The sequence below is a fragment of the Solanum pennellii genome, chromosome 12 (genome assembly GCF_001406875.1).
Source record: "Solanum pennellii chromosome 12, SPENNV200".
In the NCBI taxonomy this organism is placed as follows: domain Eukaryota; kingdom Viridiplantae; phylum Streptophyta; class Magnoliopsida; order Solanales; family Solanaceae; genus Solanum; species Solanum pennellii.
In genome coordinates this window covers 71,282,410-71,299,904 of record NC_028648.1, presented here as the reverse complement: position 1 = coordinate 71,299,904, position 17,495 = coordinate 71,282,410, and the positions used below count along the sequence as shown (strand labels likewise).

The window sequence follows — 17,495 nt, the reverse complement described above, 5'->3', positions numbered from 1 at the left end:
GAGGTTTCTTGGAGATTTGTCAGGTAGCTGTTTCCATCGCAGCAGACTTTCTTCTCCTTAATTATGATCTTGTTCTATTCTAGAAACAAGTTCATTTGAGACTTGAGTTTTTCTTTTGAATAAATTGTAATACTTTAGAGGCTTGTACACGTGACTACCAGGTTTTGGGGTTTTTATTAAGTTACTTATATTTTATTTCCGCATTTTATTGTAATGGTTGAGTTTTAGGCTGACTTGTCTTGGTGGGATAAGACGAGTGCCATCACGCCCATTTTTGGGTCGTGACAAAATGGAACATGTCTCTATTTATAGAGTCATAAACTTTTTCCTACTAGAAAAAGAATTAGTCAATCCAAAACATTTTCCTAAAAGGAGAACCTATTTATGGTAAGAAATCAGGGCAAATAAAACCCAACAAATCTCCCCCTTGGCCTGAATTTCTGACAAAATAAATTTGTCCACCTTCTTTATTTAATCTTCAACAACTTGCTTCTCCTCTCCATAATCTCCCCCCTTGTGGACGTAGGTCGATTGACCGAACCACGTTAAATCTTTGTGTCTTTTGGTATATTTCTCTTTGTCTTCTTACTTGTAGTCTTTCGAGGTTTGCATTGCTAGCTTCCGCGTTTACACTTGCTTATTTCCGGTCTTAACAGATTGGGGGAGGGGGTCGAGGGTAGGAGTGAAAAATGAAATTTTGAAGTTCAAAATATTTTTTAAAAATAAACTTTAATTTTTTTTTGGAAAGTGTGGGTTGGAGGTCGAAAGTTGAAATATTAATAGGGATCCATATATGAAAGTTTTGAAAAATCGCTTTAAAAAAAATTTGGTAACAGAAGATTTTTTGAAAATTTGGAGAAAATTTGCAATACCCATATTTGACCCGTAGTTTATCCATAATATACCCATCTTTTTAATGGGTAAAATATGGGTATAGTCCCAAATAATACCCATATTTAAAATCACTCTTTCAACCCATATTTGATGGGCTATTTGAGCGGGTCAATAAAAAGTGGGCTTAAATTGCCAGCACTAAATTAATTTAATTAGTTGGTTTGTTTAAAAAAATTGGTATAGAATTTAGATAACATTTCCATTCATCATGAAAATCAATCTTATATTCACATAGCAACTAATCATGTGTTTCGTGAGCACACTACATATTAATATTTACTCTCATTTCACCATGTAAACACTACAATTTGGGCTCATCTCTTTAGAAAATAATACTGACTTACAAATAGGGGTGTACATGATCGGGTTGGTTTGAGTTTTACAAATATTAAACTAAATCATTTGTGTCGAAATCAAACCAAACCAATAAAACTTGAGTTTTTTAACTTTGGGTTTTTTCTGGTTTCTTCGGATTTTTTTTCTTCAGATTTTCGGATTTTTTCGATAAAGTATTCATACAAACATATAATTTACTTGTACTTCAAATATTTTTTTAGTCCTACCAAAATGCAACTATCTAAGTTATTTCTCAAGAAAATAACAAAAAATATGATATGATTAATGACACTAAAATATCCAATAAAAAAATAATAAAAATACGTAAAACAAATATTGCAAATTAATAAGTCATAATAAAATTGATCATAATTTAAAGTACTAAATCATGCTAAAAGTAAGTTTCGTAAGTATTGGTTACATGATTAAATATAAAAAAAAATTAGATCATGTATTTTAATTGTCTAAATTTATGTAAACTTAAAAAAATAAATATTCAATATTATTTTCATTCTTATTGTTGAATTGATTTTCCTTTTGCATTAGTATTAATTTGATTTTTTATTTAGACTTTATTATAATTACCAACATGTATGGACTATAATCTTTATTAGATCATTAAGAATTCTAACTTCCAAACATGAAATAAAATATAAAAAGATAAAAACTATGAAAAAGTATAAGAGATATTCAAAAATTATATCAAAGTAAGTATTTTTACGTATAAAATAAAATTTTAAAATGATATATATAATGTCGGGTTGGTATGGTCTCGGGTTGGTTTTTTTAGTTGAAATCAAACCAACCCAAATATAGTCGGGTTTTTTTTCCCAACACCAAATCAAGTCAAACCAAACCACTAGTCGAATTTTTTTCGATTTGACTCAATTTTCAGTTTGATTTGATTTTCGGTTCGATTTTGTACACCCTACTTACAATCATATATCTTGTGTTCAACATGAATACTCTATATCCTAGTTAAACACGACAACCATCTTCATTACTCCTAGTTTAGGGGCTTGTTTGTGTATGAAAGAGTTACTAAAGTATACTAAACTAGCCTAGTAAGGAACTTGTGTACATATACATTTTGTGTAATTAAGTTGAATAGCTCTTTTCTTAGTAATAATTAGAGAAAATGGTCTAAAATCCCTCCAAACTATACGTGAAACTTCAACTACATACTTCAACTTTACGGGTGTCCTATTACACCTAAACTATTTAAAATTAGTATAATTTACTCCCTAAACGGTTATGTGGCACAATGAGTGTATCTCACTCTATCAAAGAGAGTGAGGACCAAAACAAATGATAATTTTAAATTTTTTTTTCATAAATATGTGTATTTTTGATAATTCTTTTTTTAAATTTATTTCCTTTCTCTTTCACAACAACATAAACCAAATCTTTCCACTACTGACCTTCTTTTAGCCGCTGCGACCATCACATTTATTGGATTCACCATGAAATTTCATTATCCCTCTTGACTTTAGAATTTTGATTATTCAATTTGTGCATGAAATTAGAAAATTCTAAAAACCAACTCTTTATTAATATGATTAAAATTATTAATCATCATGCCTAAACACATGGCCAAATGGGTTAGAAAATTCTTATGTTGATTTTTGGTGTCCTAATTTAATAATTTAAATTCAAATTTGGAAAGAATTTTTGATTGTCAAAGAACCCATTTGTGATTTTTGAAAATAGTTAAAAAATCCATTGTTATGTATCCATTACCTCAATTTGAAAAATTTGACAAACTCATCCATGAAAATAACTTGAGTATCAATAAAAATGTTTGATGAAACGGTTCAGAATAAAATTCTCGCTAGATTTTACCTTTCAAAATTGTTGTTGCGGTCATCGATGATGAAAACATGAAACATATCATTAACTCCTCCAAAACTTGAGTTTTTTCTTTGGATATATCTAAGGTTTAAGACTTGATAATAATATTGTAGGAAGGAAGAAGTGAGTTGAGTTGATTGATAAACTTTTGATGTTTGCAAGGGAGAGGAAAATGTTGGAAAAAAAATTAATCAAATGGCAAAAATGAAAGATTATAAAAAATTTGTAATTTTATCTTTCAATTATAAAACTTGAAATTTCATTACTATAAGCTTAAAACTATCATAAATAAAACTTGAAATTTTCTCTTCAATGAAAAAAAGTTTCATCAAACAGATGCCAAGAAAAAAGAAAAAGAAAAAGAAAAAAAGAAATGGGCTGGAAAGAGAAGAAAAAATATATAAAAGAAAATAGAATAAAGAAAGAGATAATAATTTTTTAATTGAAAAGATAATTAATATGATGTGGCAGGCAAGTGTATTCACTTTCTAACACAAATGTGGGTGTGACCTTTTAGGGGGCTATATATTTCAGTTTTAAACAATTCAAGGGGCTCGTGAAGTTTAAGTGTATAGCTGAAAATTGGGTAATAGCTTGCGGGGACATTTGACCATTTTGTCTAATAAGTAATTAGTTAGGATGTTAGTCTATTATAACAATATATAAATAGGAAGTTAATCTGATTATTGAACTCTAGATCTGTAATCGCACTTAAATATTGTATACCTTTCTTCCCTATTTATCGACTCTAGATCCATGTTTTTGTGTAGTACATGCATTAATATATTACATTTGAATTCCATTTATATATAGTTAAAGTTTTTCATTTGTTATGAATCATGATTATCCAAATGGCGTGCAGGAGGTACAAAATGGATGCATAAGGTAAGACAATGCAAGGATGATGCGGAGTGTGTGAAACGTTTGAGATCGTGCGGTGCCATATTGGTGGGGAAAACAAACATGCATGAGCTTGGTGCTGGAACTAGTGGTATAAATCCTCATCATGGGTAAGAACAATTTGTGCTTTGTGTTTATTTTAATCGGAAATAAATTATAAGCCTAAGAACATCACTATCTCTCGCACAATGTTTTTGAAGAGTTTGAACAAATATGTGTTATAATTTATGTTAGAGGTGAAAAATCTTGTAATTATATACTTCTTGAATATTCATTCTTCTTATAGAACTACTAGAAATCCCTACAATATTGGAAGGATTGCCGGCGGTTCTTCTAGTGGTTCTGCTGCTGTTGTGGCGGCAGGATTATGTCCTGCTGCCATTGGTGTCGATGGAGGAGGTAATCATTCACTAACGTTTCTAACATAACAATATTTATGATATTTGTTTCTCTTATTTATTTTTCCCCAATGTAAATATTTGTACTATAATAGTTAATTTATGGATATTCAAAATGTATTTTAAAAAATAGGCCTAAGCTTTACTAATTCTGGAATCAGGAGGGCTTTTCTTTAGGGCGGTAACTAACATGACGTTGTTTCAAATATCTGAGGTTGTGAATAATTTAATTTATGATTTCTTGCCTGTTCTCTTCTTCATTCAAACCTTTAATAATTCACTTTGAATGTTCCTAGGCAGGCTTAGCTTCAATTCTTTAACATTCATCCAGAAGATTAATGGTCTTCGTCATTTGTCTTTTTACTCACGTCTTCAAATAAGGTAACACTATAGTTGATTTGCTTAACATGGCAAAATAACTTTCTTCTTCACCAAGGCTATAAAAGATATCATTAATATAGGTGACAAAATTCACATATTTGTTCATTCCTTCTATCACAAGGATTACAGATTTTTTTTCTTGATAAGTTCGAGTAAGGATGTTCTCCTTGTTGGCAAAACACGGATAAACACAAAAATATATATGTTAAAAGTAATAGAAATAAAATGGAAAAATAACGACACCAAGAATTTTACGTGGAAATCCTTTTAAATAAGGAAAAAACCACGGGCCAAGAGGAGCAACTGATATCACTATAGTAAGGAATTTTACACTGTGTTGTCACGAATAAAATAATTAAAGTGACTATTACACACTCAAAAGGAACAATCTCCTTTTGGGTTTCCACCTTACTAAAATATCGCTCAAAATCTATTTTTCTTCACATACTATTTTTCTTGTATAGTTTATGGAATACCTCATTTTGCTCTCAAAGTGGTTTTTTTTTCTGTAACTTGGTGTGTTCTACAAATGAGCAAGAATGCTATTTATAGAAGGAGAAAATCATACATTTGTCACTAATGACATAGGTAAATTAGCAAATTCAAAAAAAAGTTTACAAATCTTACTAATTTGCCAACTACCAAATATTTATTTTCAACTCTTCTCACTATTCCATTTTACCAATTACTTGTAACAATTGAATAGCAAAAGTTGAGCACAAATTTATGGGATGGACTCAACAGATATCCCTCTCCAGTCCCATTCACTGGAAGGAGGTATCTTCATTTTCTTTAGAGAGAGCTCATACCTACAAGTTCTTTGCATAACTCGAACTTGTCTTTCGGTATCGTCTTGGTTAGCATATATGCAGGATTTCACTAGTGTGGATCTTTTTGATGTGAAATGATTCACTCTCCACTTAATCACGAACTGGTATCGATGTGTTTTGTTCTTGCATGATACATGAAGTTCTTACTCAAGTCTATTGCATGTCACAATAGATAATATACTCCGTTTGATTCAAACCAAGTTCTTGAAGAAATCGCTTTAGCCATATCATCTCCTTGTCGGCTTCAGTAGCCGTAATATACTCAGCTTCAGTTGTAGATAGTGCAACACACTTCTGCAACTTTGACTGCTATGATATAGCTCCCCTGAAAAAGTGAACAAATATCTAGTAGTGGATTTTTTGTTTACAAGGTCACCTTCCATATCAGAATCTGTATAGTCTTTCAAGATTCAATTTGATGATCCAAAACACAAGCATTCATCTGAGCTTCCCCTAAGATACCTGAGTATCCACTTCACAACTTCCCAATGCTCTTTTCCTAGATTATTGAGAAATCTGCTAACAACACCAACTGCGTGAGCAATATCCGGTCTAGTGCATACCATTGCATACATTAGATTTTTGATGATGGAGAAATATGGAACTTTGGACATGTTCTCTTTTTCCTCCCTAGCTTTAGGACACATCTTCTTGCTCAACTTCATATGACCAACAAGAGGTGTGCTAACATGCTTAGCATTCTTCATATTGAAGCGCTCAAGTACACGTTCAATGTACTTCTCTGGGACAAATAAATCTTCTTTTCATATCTGAGACGAGTAATTCTCATGCCCAAAATTTGTTTGGCATGACCAAGTCTTTCATAGCAAAAGACTTACACACCTCTTTCTTCAACTCGTCAATCTTGAAAGTATTCTTGCCCACAATCAACATATCATCCACATACAACAAAAGGATGATAAAATCATTGTCAGAAAATTTTGTACAAATACACAATAATCTGAAAAAGTATTCTTATATCCTTGCTCCCTCATAACATATTCAAACTTCTTGTACCACTGTCTAGAAGCTTATTTTAGGCCATATAGACTCTCTCTGAGTTTGCACACAAAATTTTCTTTACCATCTACTATGAAGCCCTCAAGTTGTTCCATATAAATATTTTCTTCTAGATCACCGTGAAGGAAAGCCATCTTCACATTCATCTGCTCAATCTCTAAATTAAGACTAGCAGCCAAACCTACAACTGTGCGAATCGAGGACATTTTCACAATAAGAGAAATATTTCATCAAAGTCAATACCCTTTCTTTCACCAAATCCCTTAACAACCAATCTAACTTTGTACCTGGCTTCAAGTTGTGTTCTTCAAATTTAACTTTGAACACCAACTTGTTTTTCATCTCACGCCCTTGAGCAATTTTACCAACTCATAAGTGTGGTTATCATGCAGAGACTTCATCTCATCTTGCATGGCTTCAATCCATTGATCGTTGTGCTCATCTTTCATTATATCCTCATAACATTATGGTTCTCCCCCGTTAATGAGTAACACACACTCATTGGGTGAATAACAGGAGGAAGGAAACCGCTACCTTGTGGACCTCCTAAGCGGAATATTTGATTCGTCTACAACTTCATGAGCAAAAGGATCATCAATAACAATATCATTGTTATTATCAACATCAACATATTTGATTCAATACATGATTATGGACCATGATCATCAAGCCCAACAACATCATGCACACTTGTGTGAGGAACTTCATCATGATGAACTATACCATTAAAACTTGAAGATTCTACCTTCTCCGCTTTGTCAATATCTTCAATTGTTTTATTTTTCATAAAAATAATATCACGACTTCTCATAAGTTTCTTTTCAATTGGATCATATAACCTATAACCAAATTCATCAAGGCCATATCCAACGAAGATGCACAGTCTTGCTTGGTTCTAACAATGACCTTTCATCTTTTGACACATGTACAAAATATTTTCAACCAAATACTCTCAAATGGTCATAGGAAACATCCTTTGCATACCAAACACTATTTTGTACATCACTTTGCAAAGAAACAACAGGAGAAATATTAATAACATGTGCAGCGGTTAATAAAGCCTCAACCCAATATGAGTTCCACAATTTTGCTTCAGAAAGCAAACATCTAACTCTTTCCATCAAGGTCCTGTTCATTCTCTCAGCCTAACCATTAAGTTGAGGAGTCTTGGGAGGAGTCTTATGGTGTCTAATACCTTAATGGTTGCAGTATTCTTCAAATGATTCATAATATTCACCACCATTACCAGTACGAATACATTTCAGTTTCTTTCTAGTTTCTCTTTCAAGTGAAACCTGAAATTGCTTGAAGACATCTAACACTTGGTCTTTAGTCTTCAAAACATAGACCCAAAGTTTTCTCGATCAATCATCAATGAAAGTGATAAAGTAGAGTGCACCACCCAATGTCTTTGTCTTCATTGGACCACATAAATCAGAGTGCACCAACTCAAACAACTCTGTCTTTCTCGAAGAAGGGTGGGACTTAAAGAAAACTCTATTTTGTTTACCAGCCAAGCAGTGCTCACAGTTTTCTAATTTAGCACTTTTGAAATTTGACAAAAAAAATTCTTAGCTAGAACATTAAGTCCTTTTCGATGATGTGGCTAAGTCTCTTATGCCATAACATTGAAGAGTTATCGCTCTCAACCGCATCCACCATATCAACAAAAGCTGAGGTTGTAGTCTAGTATAGACCATGACGTTTGTTACCACGAGCCACAACGAAGGAACCTTGAATGAGCTTTCATTTTCCATCACCGTTGGTACTAACATATCCTTCATCATCAAAAATACCAAGAGTAATTAGGTGCAGAAGAACATCAGGAGCATGTTTCACATTTAGTTCCAACAGTAGTTTCCAAACAAATTGTACCAATACCAACCACCCTAGAAACAGTCTCATTACCCATACTCAAGGTCCCAAAATCACCTAAAGTATAGAAAGAAAAAAATCTTTCCTTGATGTCACATGAGATGCGGCACCAGTGTCCACAACCCAGCTTGACTCATCACAAACAATATTTATCATATCCGCATCAAGACAGTAAAAATATCTTCGGTGGTAATGGTGGCTAGGAAATTTTCATTGTCATCTTCTTTAGTTTCCTCTTTGTTTTTGTTTTCCCTCTTCAACTTCCTGCTGAACTTCTTTGTGTGCCCTTTTATGCCACAGTGATAGCACTAAATATCCTTAAGTCTTCCTCTGGATTTGCTCCTATTTTGTTCTCTATTATGAGAACCATGAGTTCTGTTCCTCCCCCTGGGGTCTGTTATCAGGACATCCGACAAAAAAGAACCTTGAGTTTTTCTTCTCATCTCTTCGTTCAAGACACTACTCTTGGCGGAATCCATAGAGATCACACCATCCGGCGCAGAATTTGACAATGAAGTTCTAAATGTTTTCCAAGAGTCTGGTAGGGAACCAAGTAGAAGCAAGCCTTGAATTTCTTCATCAAATTTGATGCCCATAACAGATAATTGGTTCATGATTCCCTGAAAATTATTCAGATGATCTGTCATTGGAAATCATCATGATACTGTAAACTCAACATCTGCTTTTTTATGAACATTTTGTTGTTTTCACTCTTCCTAGCATACAAACTTTCAAGATTTTCCCATAAGATTCGAGCATGTGTTTCCCCAGAAATATGGTTCAACACATTATCGTGGATCCATTGCCTAATGTGTTCAGAAACCTATCTGTGCAACATATTTCACTCTTCATATGTTTTATTATCAGGCTTTACAGTGGTAAATACTGATTTGTAAAAATTCTTAACATAAAACAGATCTTCCATTTTTCCCTTCCAAATGACATAATTAACACCATTCAAAGTAACCATTCTACTTGTGTTGAATTATATCGTTTTCCCCAAAAATATTCTTATCAAAAATCAAAGTAAATTTTTTCTGATGTGCAAGTTTAGACTGTGCTGCAACCACAGAGCGTAATCAGAAAAAAAATCTTGGCTCTGATACCAGTTTGTTGGGACAACACGGATAAACACAAAAATATATATGGTAAAAGTAATAGAAATAAAATGGGAAAATAACGACACCAAGAATTTTACGTGCAAACCCTTCTAAATAAGGGAAAAATCACGGGCCAAGAGGAGCAACTAATATCACAATAGTAAGGAATTTTACACTTTGTAGTCACAAATACAATACTCAAAGTGAGTACTACACACTGAAAAGGAATAATACTCTTTTGGTTTCCACCTTACTAAAATATCGCTCACAATCTATTTTTCTTCAAGACTATTTTTTTGTATAGTCTATGAAATACCTCACTTTGCTCTCAAAATAGTTTTTTTCTCTCTAACTTGGTATGTTTTACAAATGAGCAAGAATTCTCTATTTATAGAAGGAGAAAATCATACACATGTCACTAATGACATAAATTAATGTAGCAAAATCAAAAAAAGTTTGCAAATTTTACCAATTGCCAACTACCAAATCTTTATTTTCAACTCTTCTCACTATTCTTTTTTACCAATTATTTATAACAATTGAATGACAAAAGTTGACCAAAAATTTATGGGATGGACTCAACACTCCTTAATCCTAGATTTTAGTGTGCTCAACTCAACAATAACTAAGATTATTCAGTATGTAAATTCTCAACATGTCAGGTCTCACTCTTCTCAATCATTGCAGCTTGCCACTTGGGGATATGAAACGCCTTCTTCAAATCTACAAGGCTAAAAAAATGCCCACATTGCATCTCTGTTATATGTCGGAGGACCCTACAGTTTAGACATACAGGTCGTACGGATCCTACTGCCAACTGTAAATCGAGTTACAAGGCCTAAAATTGGCCAACTTCCTACAATACTATTCTATGGACCATCAAACCTTCTACGGTCCGTATACCTATATGAAACTCATCTAGGACTCATCTTGTTCATGATTATTCGTAGGTCAAATTTCAGAAATTTGAAATTCTAAAAACTCAACTTCAATTCTATGGTAACCTCCCCGGCCACTACCAGAAGGAAGTCCTACGAGCCGTAGGTCTGTCTCGTAGACCACTGAATTTCCTTTTCTATCAATTTCCAATTTCCTAGGTGTTACAAGAGATTACTTTCCATCCTAACAACCTAAACATGATAGTTTTCTCCATCAAAAGCTGGCTCGAGGAGCAATTGATGAAAAAAATACATTCTGCAAGCTAGTTTTATGAAATGGCTTGATTATGTTTGGGTTTTACTCAATCAATATAACTCACAAATTCTCACAAGTCCCTTAAGATATAAAAGGCTCTGATGCCATTGTTAGTGTTAAACAAAGGAGAATAAGAGATGATTGAAGAAAAAAATGAAAAAAGTACGTCTTCGATTGATAATATAAGACTGAATAAATACATCGCAGCTTAACTAAGATGCTATAAAGTAATGCTAAAAATCTGCTAAAACCAAGTTTTTATTTGCTGAAATTGAGAAACTAATACTTAACAGTATCTAACATAATTTTAAACAAACTAGGAAACTATGAATAACTAAAATATAGCTATTTATTCTGGTGTGGGCTTCCTCAATATTCTTCTGTCCTATGTCATCTTCTAGCTTGAATTTTGGTCATGTACTTCTAGAAAAATCCTACACCAAACACCATAAGAATTTGGTTTCTCCAAAATTTTCATTTGAGTGCCTGAGACTCCGTTGAACCGTAGTGTGCAAACCAAATATGTAAACTACTCCTAAAACACATACGAGCTTATTGAAATATTCAAAACACCGATATCATAACAATAGTGGTTGGTAGCCATGATGGTTGCTAGTGGTGATTGTGATGAAAAAGAATGTGTGGTTGTTGACAATGATAGTAGTTTACCGTGGTGATTGTGATGATAAAAGTTGTTGGCAACTTTAATAGTGGTTGACATTAATGATGATGACCTAGGTTGTTGGTGGTGACATATTAATCAATAACCATTTCTCAATGATATTAAAATTTTATTTAGGTTCTTTATAATAAAGACCTATTCAAACCAAGTAAGCGCTTAAATCTTAATATAAATTCACTGGTTTTCTTTTGTTCTGAATAAGTTTAGGTTCTGTAAGAATGCCTGCTGCTCTTTGTGGAGTTGTTGGTTTAAAGCCAAGCTTTGGACGTGTATCACACTCGGGGTATGTACTTATTTTGTTCACTAGTCCAGAACATGATCAAGATATTGCAACATAATTCCAAGAAATGACGTCAATTCCCAATATATATTGATTCTTACCTCGACGATCTCTTGTTGGTCAGTGTTCTTCCTCTGAATTGGACAGTTGGAATGGTAGGGATACTTGCTGGTACAGTTGAAGATGCACTTCTAGTGTTAGTATTATTTACTAGCTAGCTTTAAAGTTAAAAAATCAATTTAGAATGTACAAATTTAATCAGTTGACTTAATTTCCAGTTATGCAGCTATCAGTGGCCCCAATTCATCACATCATTCTCAAACCGCTCTCGTAAAAATTCTCTCTCTCCTTAAAATTATGTATTTATAACATCTACTTATCATCGATTTCTTTATAGCAGCCAAAATTATATTTTCCTCTGCTCAAGTCACCAAGGCCTATGCCTAATATCAGATTAGCCAAATATGGGGAGGTTTGTGTCATTTTATTAACCTTGCTAGTTTTTCCTTTTCTATTAGTCATATACATGCACATTATTCAAACTTTTCTTTTTTGTTTTTGTTTCTTCTGTTTAGTGGTTTAATGACTGCAATGAGGAAATCAGAGTTTGTTGTTCTCGAGCTTTAGAAAAATTGCGTGACAACTATGGTTGGGAGGTAATTTAATCATTTCCTAATATTTCATTTTTCTTGTAGAGAACACCATCTAGCAAGTTAGTTCTTCAGTAATTGAAAATGGTTATGTGTTTAAACATTGTTTCAAGCCTAAAAAGACGTAGTATAACACTACTTACTTAATTATCTTACCTCAAAACTATCAGAAGAGGAAGATCTAGAATTTGAAGTTTATGAATTCCGAATATACATAAATGATGTTAGAAATGCAATTTTACATGGAAATCAACAGGAAGTTGTATATTATGAGTCAACAAATTGATCCTAGATATCTCAATCACGTTTGTCTATTTAAAAAAGACATTATATGGTCTTAAACATGTATGTGGAGCCTCGTACACGTACTTCATGTTGTATTCATGCATGTATAGTAGAGAAAACCCTTCCTTCTTTTCACGAGAGGCACAATTATACTTATACGGTATATATGAAGGTGATAACATGAAGTAAATTTGATAAGTCAATTTATGTAGAGTCCAGATAGTGAACATCTTCAAGGTGTCAACAGAATACTTAGATATATCAAATGAACTATGCAACATTATTTCACAGTTACCCTTAGGTACTCAGATATAAACTAGGGAGGTATTAGTACAACAATATTTATCTTGGTGCAAACAATAGTATTTTTTGAGCTTCTAAGAAAGACTACAATAGCAAAGTCAAGTGATGAAGTTTAATATAGAGTATTGCCCTCAACTACAACTGAAATAAATGAATCCTTTACATTCTCAATGAAACTTGAGTTTATTCTAATACAATGTCTACACCATTTCGATTATTCATACTTGAATAACTATAAGTGAATCCTTCAATGCTTGATTGTCAAATAGGATTATAATAATATAAGTGCTTTGTATATGAGGTAAAAACAATCATGTAACATGTTGAAATAGACTATTAATTTGTTGGGAAATAAGTGGCTAGATGACTAATTAATCAAACAATTTGTATATACACACACACAAATGCATTGACATAAATATAACATGTTGAAATGATTAAAAATCTAATGGTATTGTATTAGTCTAAAAAGTGTCATATATATTTCATAAAAATATATAGGAGCCTCTGTAATCAACATTGATCTTTTAACACACATTCTCTTTTCTCACTAAACTAGCCTCAAGTCTCAAATTAAACACTTCACTATCATGTTACTTGTTTATCTATTTGTGACACTTATTAGTCTTTCAACTAAAGTTAAAAATTTATGTAATTGTACATTATCAAATTATATCTGAAAATCATATCCATGAAAAACTAATTACTTCAAATATATATATATATAGAGAGAAAAAATACAAGTTAATTTTTTTGAGATGTACTAAAGAAGCATCTCATATATATATATATATATTCTTTTTAATCATGTTAACATTGTTGTGATTTATATTTTAAAGACCATACAAGTTACAATCCCAGAGTTAGAGGTAATGCGGTTGGCACATTATGTGACAATTGGATCTGAATGCAGTACTTCAATTGGTCCTGAACTAGAAAAAATGTAAGTTAATTAATTTTCTTTCTTTCTTTCTTTCTTTACTATATTGGTACTCTTCTACTAAATGATATACTTATAGTAATTTATTTTGAATCTGAATGCAGTACTTCAAATGATAAATGATATACTTATAATTTGTTTTGAATATATTAGGAATAAAGATGAAGTAGGATGGGATGCTAGAGTTGCAGTTTCTGTATATGGTTCCTTTAGTAGCCAGGAGTATTTGAATGCTCAAAGAATTAGGTAATTACCACAATTTCAGACTTACTCTTGTTGCTAACTTTTAATTAATTAATTTCTGGCTCAAGGGAAACATTATATATGATTTATTTTTGGTGTAACACTAACTGAACACCTAACAAATTAAAAAAAAAGGGGAATATTAAACCTTAAAAATAGGTTGATTCTAATAACTGAGGAAGGGAATTTGAATTGTTTTGTTATTCCTCATCAATCAATCTTTTATAGAGTGTATCAATAAAAAATTATCTCCAAAATGAATGCACCAGTCCAGTCCAAACATATATATATATATAGAAGCTTCAACTTTTGCTATTTATATACCGCTACCATCAGTTTAAAAACCTCCATCACTGCTAACTTTAATCATTCATCCCATTCTCTGGTTTAATTTAATCTTGTATTTTAATTAACATGAGGCTTGAATTTTTAAACTACATCACAAAATTAATTTATAACCAATTATGCCAATGAATATTTAGTTAAGAGAGTACTGATACTCCATGCTTTCTAATTCTCATCATATCTACAAGCAATATATATATATCCTTCATATTTTCCAACATATAACTATTAGTAGATTACATAGTTTCTTCGTTTATTGTTAATTAATTGTCATGAGAATATCTTGTATTGTGTTAGAAATTTGAATAGCATGTGAAACATAACATGAAAGCTAGCTGGATTAAATATATATATATATATATATATATATATATATATATATATGTATGTATATATATGTATATATATATTATAACTAGCTAAGTCATGTTATTAATGTAATCAATGTATATAACCACCAAGGAGTAGAGTCTGAATAAGTTAAGTCATGTTATACCTTGATGATCATGCTATGCCCGACGAAGACGTACGTACACAACAATATAATACGTACGGTCCAAAATTCAGACACATTTCATATAAAATTTGTAGGAATTGATAGTGAGTTTTCATGATCGACGAAAGCTAGCTAGCTCATAGAATCTTTCTAATTAGCATCTCCCCACTAGCTAGCTAATCTATATCCTATTTGCAAACATACATCCTAACCTAAATGAAGTTTAATTTAGACTGTTTAATTTGATCAATTAGGTAAATAAAGTGTACGTTGTCCCTTTTATTTCACGTCCAGAAACCGACAGCTGCAGTTTCACAAAAGAATATTTAGCATGGCAGATGTGATTGTTACACCAACAACAGGGTACGTACGTACGTATATTTAATCAAATAAATTTAAACATATATCAATTTTGTCAAATATATACTACTTGTGTAGGGTTACGGCTTACACCATAGGCAACGACACTCGCCACACTGGGGAACTCGACTACATAAATGGAGGTATATATATATATTTATGAATCTTATTTTATTATTAACATACATACTCATATATCTTAGTTTATTTTTTCATATATACATATACACTTTTTCCCGCTGGCGTAATGACACATTTCAAATTTTTCATATTTATTTTGAATTCTCAATATTTATTGTGACTTATACTATTTATTACGCACTTTACAAGTATATAAATTTAACTACTTTTCAAAGTTAAATTAAATTACATTAATTCGATTTTTTAAACAAAAAAACTGACATTCAAAAGCTATACGAAAAGTAATATATATAAGTTGTAATTTTTCGCATATATCAATATGATACAAAATATATTAGTAAAAATTTCTTATAGTTTGACTCTAAAATATGAAACCATGACAATTAAAGTGGAGAGAGAGAGTAATAGTTAATTATCAAGTTGTTTCATCTGAATATTTGTCTTTGCTAGTTTCAATATCAATGGATTCATCATATTTAAGGCTAGTCAAGGCAGTGAGTAACTAATCCCTGTGTGTAGTCTGATTTTATAGAAGTCATTAAATGAATATATAACCAAAAGTAACAGGCTAGCACATACATAGAAGATATATATACATAAGGAAAGCAAGAAACAAATATCAAAATAGAGAAATATATATACATACATAGATGAAAACATCCCCAACACCTAGTATATATTAGTATAAGTGATGGAGCTACCGATCAGTATTATATATGTACATGAAGAACCATCTCTGAATACGACATAAGGAAAATTAAGGACAATTCGGCATACCAAAAGCTATCCCCAATGATCTGCATAAGTATAGATAGTATGAGTCCATGGGACTAAGGGGTTTTACTATTATTCATAAAAAATAATTATGAGAAAATTAAACTTGATGATTATTTCAGCTGCACTAGTTCGATACCAGATAGCAGGAAATTTTCTGGGATTGCCTGCTATTACTGTACCCGTATGTATGCTCTTTCTCTATCTTCTTAAAATATGATAACAATTTTAATTTTAATTATTTATTCAAATTAATTTAATATTTTGTCTAGGTTGGTTATGATAAGTCTCATTTGCCTATTGGTCTTCAATTTATTGGAAAGCCATGGGATGAATCCTTATTGATTCATATAGCTTTTTCCATGCAGGTAATTCAATTAATTAATATTTTTAATTATCACTCCTTTTTATTTTATTCATTTAAATTAATTGCATATCTTGTTTTTCAGGCATTATGTATTTCACAATACAAAAAACCAGAGGTTTTCTGGGATCTGTTGGCCAGCTAATTGAATTCTCTGTTCGTTTGATTTGCAAGCCATAATTTGGTCACTTAATTCAACAATTAACGTTTTATCTGATAAATACTATATGCATCTTAAATAATGAACTAAACCATCTCTTATCACTTGCCTCCGATCCCATGGCTAAAAGAGTCATATTGGTTGGCGAATAGACTGGTGGTCAGTCTTCTTAAGAGCATGAGTCATATCTTTACATGATATCAGAATTAGGTCCAACCCAGTTTAGACTTCCAGTCCAAGCTTCGATTGGTTCTGAGCGTAACCGGGGGTGCTAGAGTGGATAAAAGCATTCGGAAATGGACTAGCAATCTACTTATATAGACTTGAACAATCCTCACTTCATAAGCTTGCTTTGGGGTTGAATTAGGTTCTTTTACATCCCCTTTGCATGCTTTTTATTAACCATAAGAAATTATTTTTAATGTATTACTCTTTTTATACTTTTTAGCTCTTTGTCTCTTCTTCATTTCTCCCCATGATCCAAAAAGAGAATCATGCTTTTGACAAAACCTCAATGAAAATTAGGTGTTTACATATTCAAAATAGGATAAATATTATAAATGATATTTATTGTTTAGCCTAAAGTTTGTTTGATTAAATTAATCACTTAAACTGTTTAGAGTAAGACCGCAAGCAAGTTAACTAATCCAAGCTATATTTATCCGTAGATAGTGTGAATAAAATGAGAACATA

The 17,495-nt window shown here is 31.8% G+C and overlaps 1 protein-coding gene across 3 annotated transcripts in view; it reads left to right on the top strand.

Annotated features, from left to right (window-relative positions):
• Nucleotides 1-17,249, top strand: part of LOC107006522 (fatty acid amide hydrolase-like) — a 29,078-nt gene extending 11,829 nt beyond the window's left edge. Inside the window, exons 7-20 of one of the 3 annotated variants that reach the window (XM_015205055.2) lie at nt 3,944-4,091; nt 4,268-4,380; nt 11,669-11,744; nt 11,866-11,937; nt 12,020-12,071; nt 12,142-12,213; nt 12,317-12,397; nt 13,819-13,922; nt 14,073-14,165; nt 15,298-15,366; nt 15,442-15,506; nt 16,401-16,462; nt 16,551-16,646; nt 16,728-17,249. In XM_015205055.2, coding sequence (XP_015060541.1) covers nt 3,944-4,091; nt 4,268-4,380; nt 11,669-11,744; nt 11,866-11,937; nt 12,020-12,071; nt 12,142-12,213; nt 12,317-12,397; nt 13,819-13,922; nt 14,073-14,165; nt 15,298-15,366; nt 15,442-15,506; nt 16,401-16,462; nt 16,551-16,646; nt 16,728-16,787 — 1,163 coding nt within the window. In that variant the 3' untranslated portion in view covers nt 16,788-17,249. Of the gene's footprint in view, nt 1-3,943; nt 4,092-4,267; nt 4,381-11,668; nt 11,745-11,865; nt 11,938-12,019; nt 12,072-12,138; nt 12,214-12,316; nt 12,398-13,818; nt 13,923-14,072; nt 14,166-15,257; nt 15,367-15,441; nt 15,507-16,400; nt 16,463-16,550; nt 16,647-16,727 lie in introns of those variants that run through there. The other 2 variants (XM_027913451.1, XR_003575537.1) reach the window with 2 other exon arrangements.
• Nucleotides 17,250-17,495: the final 246 nt, after the last annotated feature.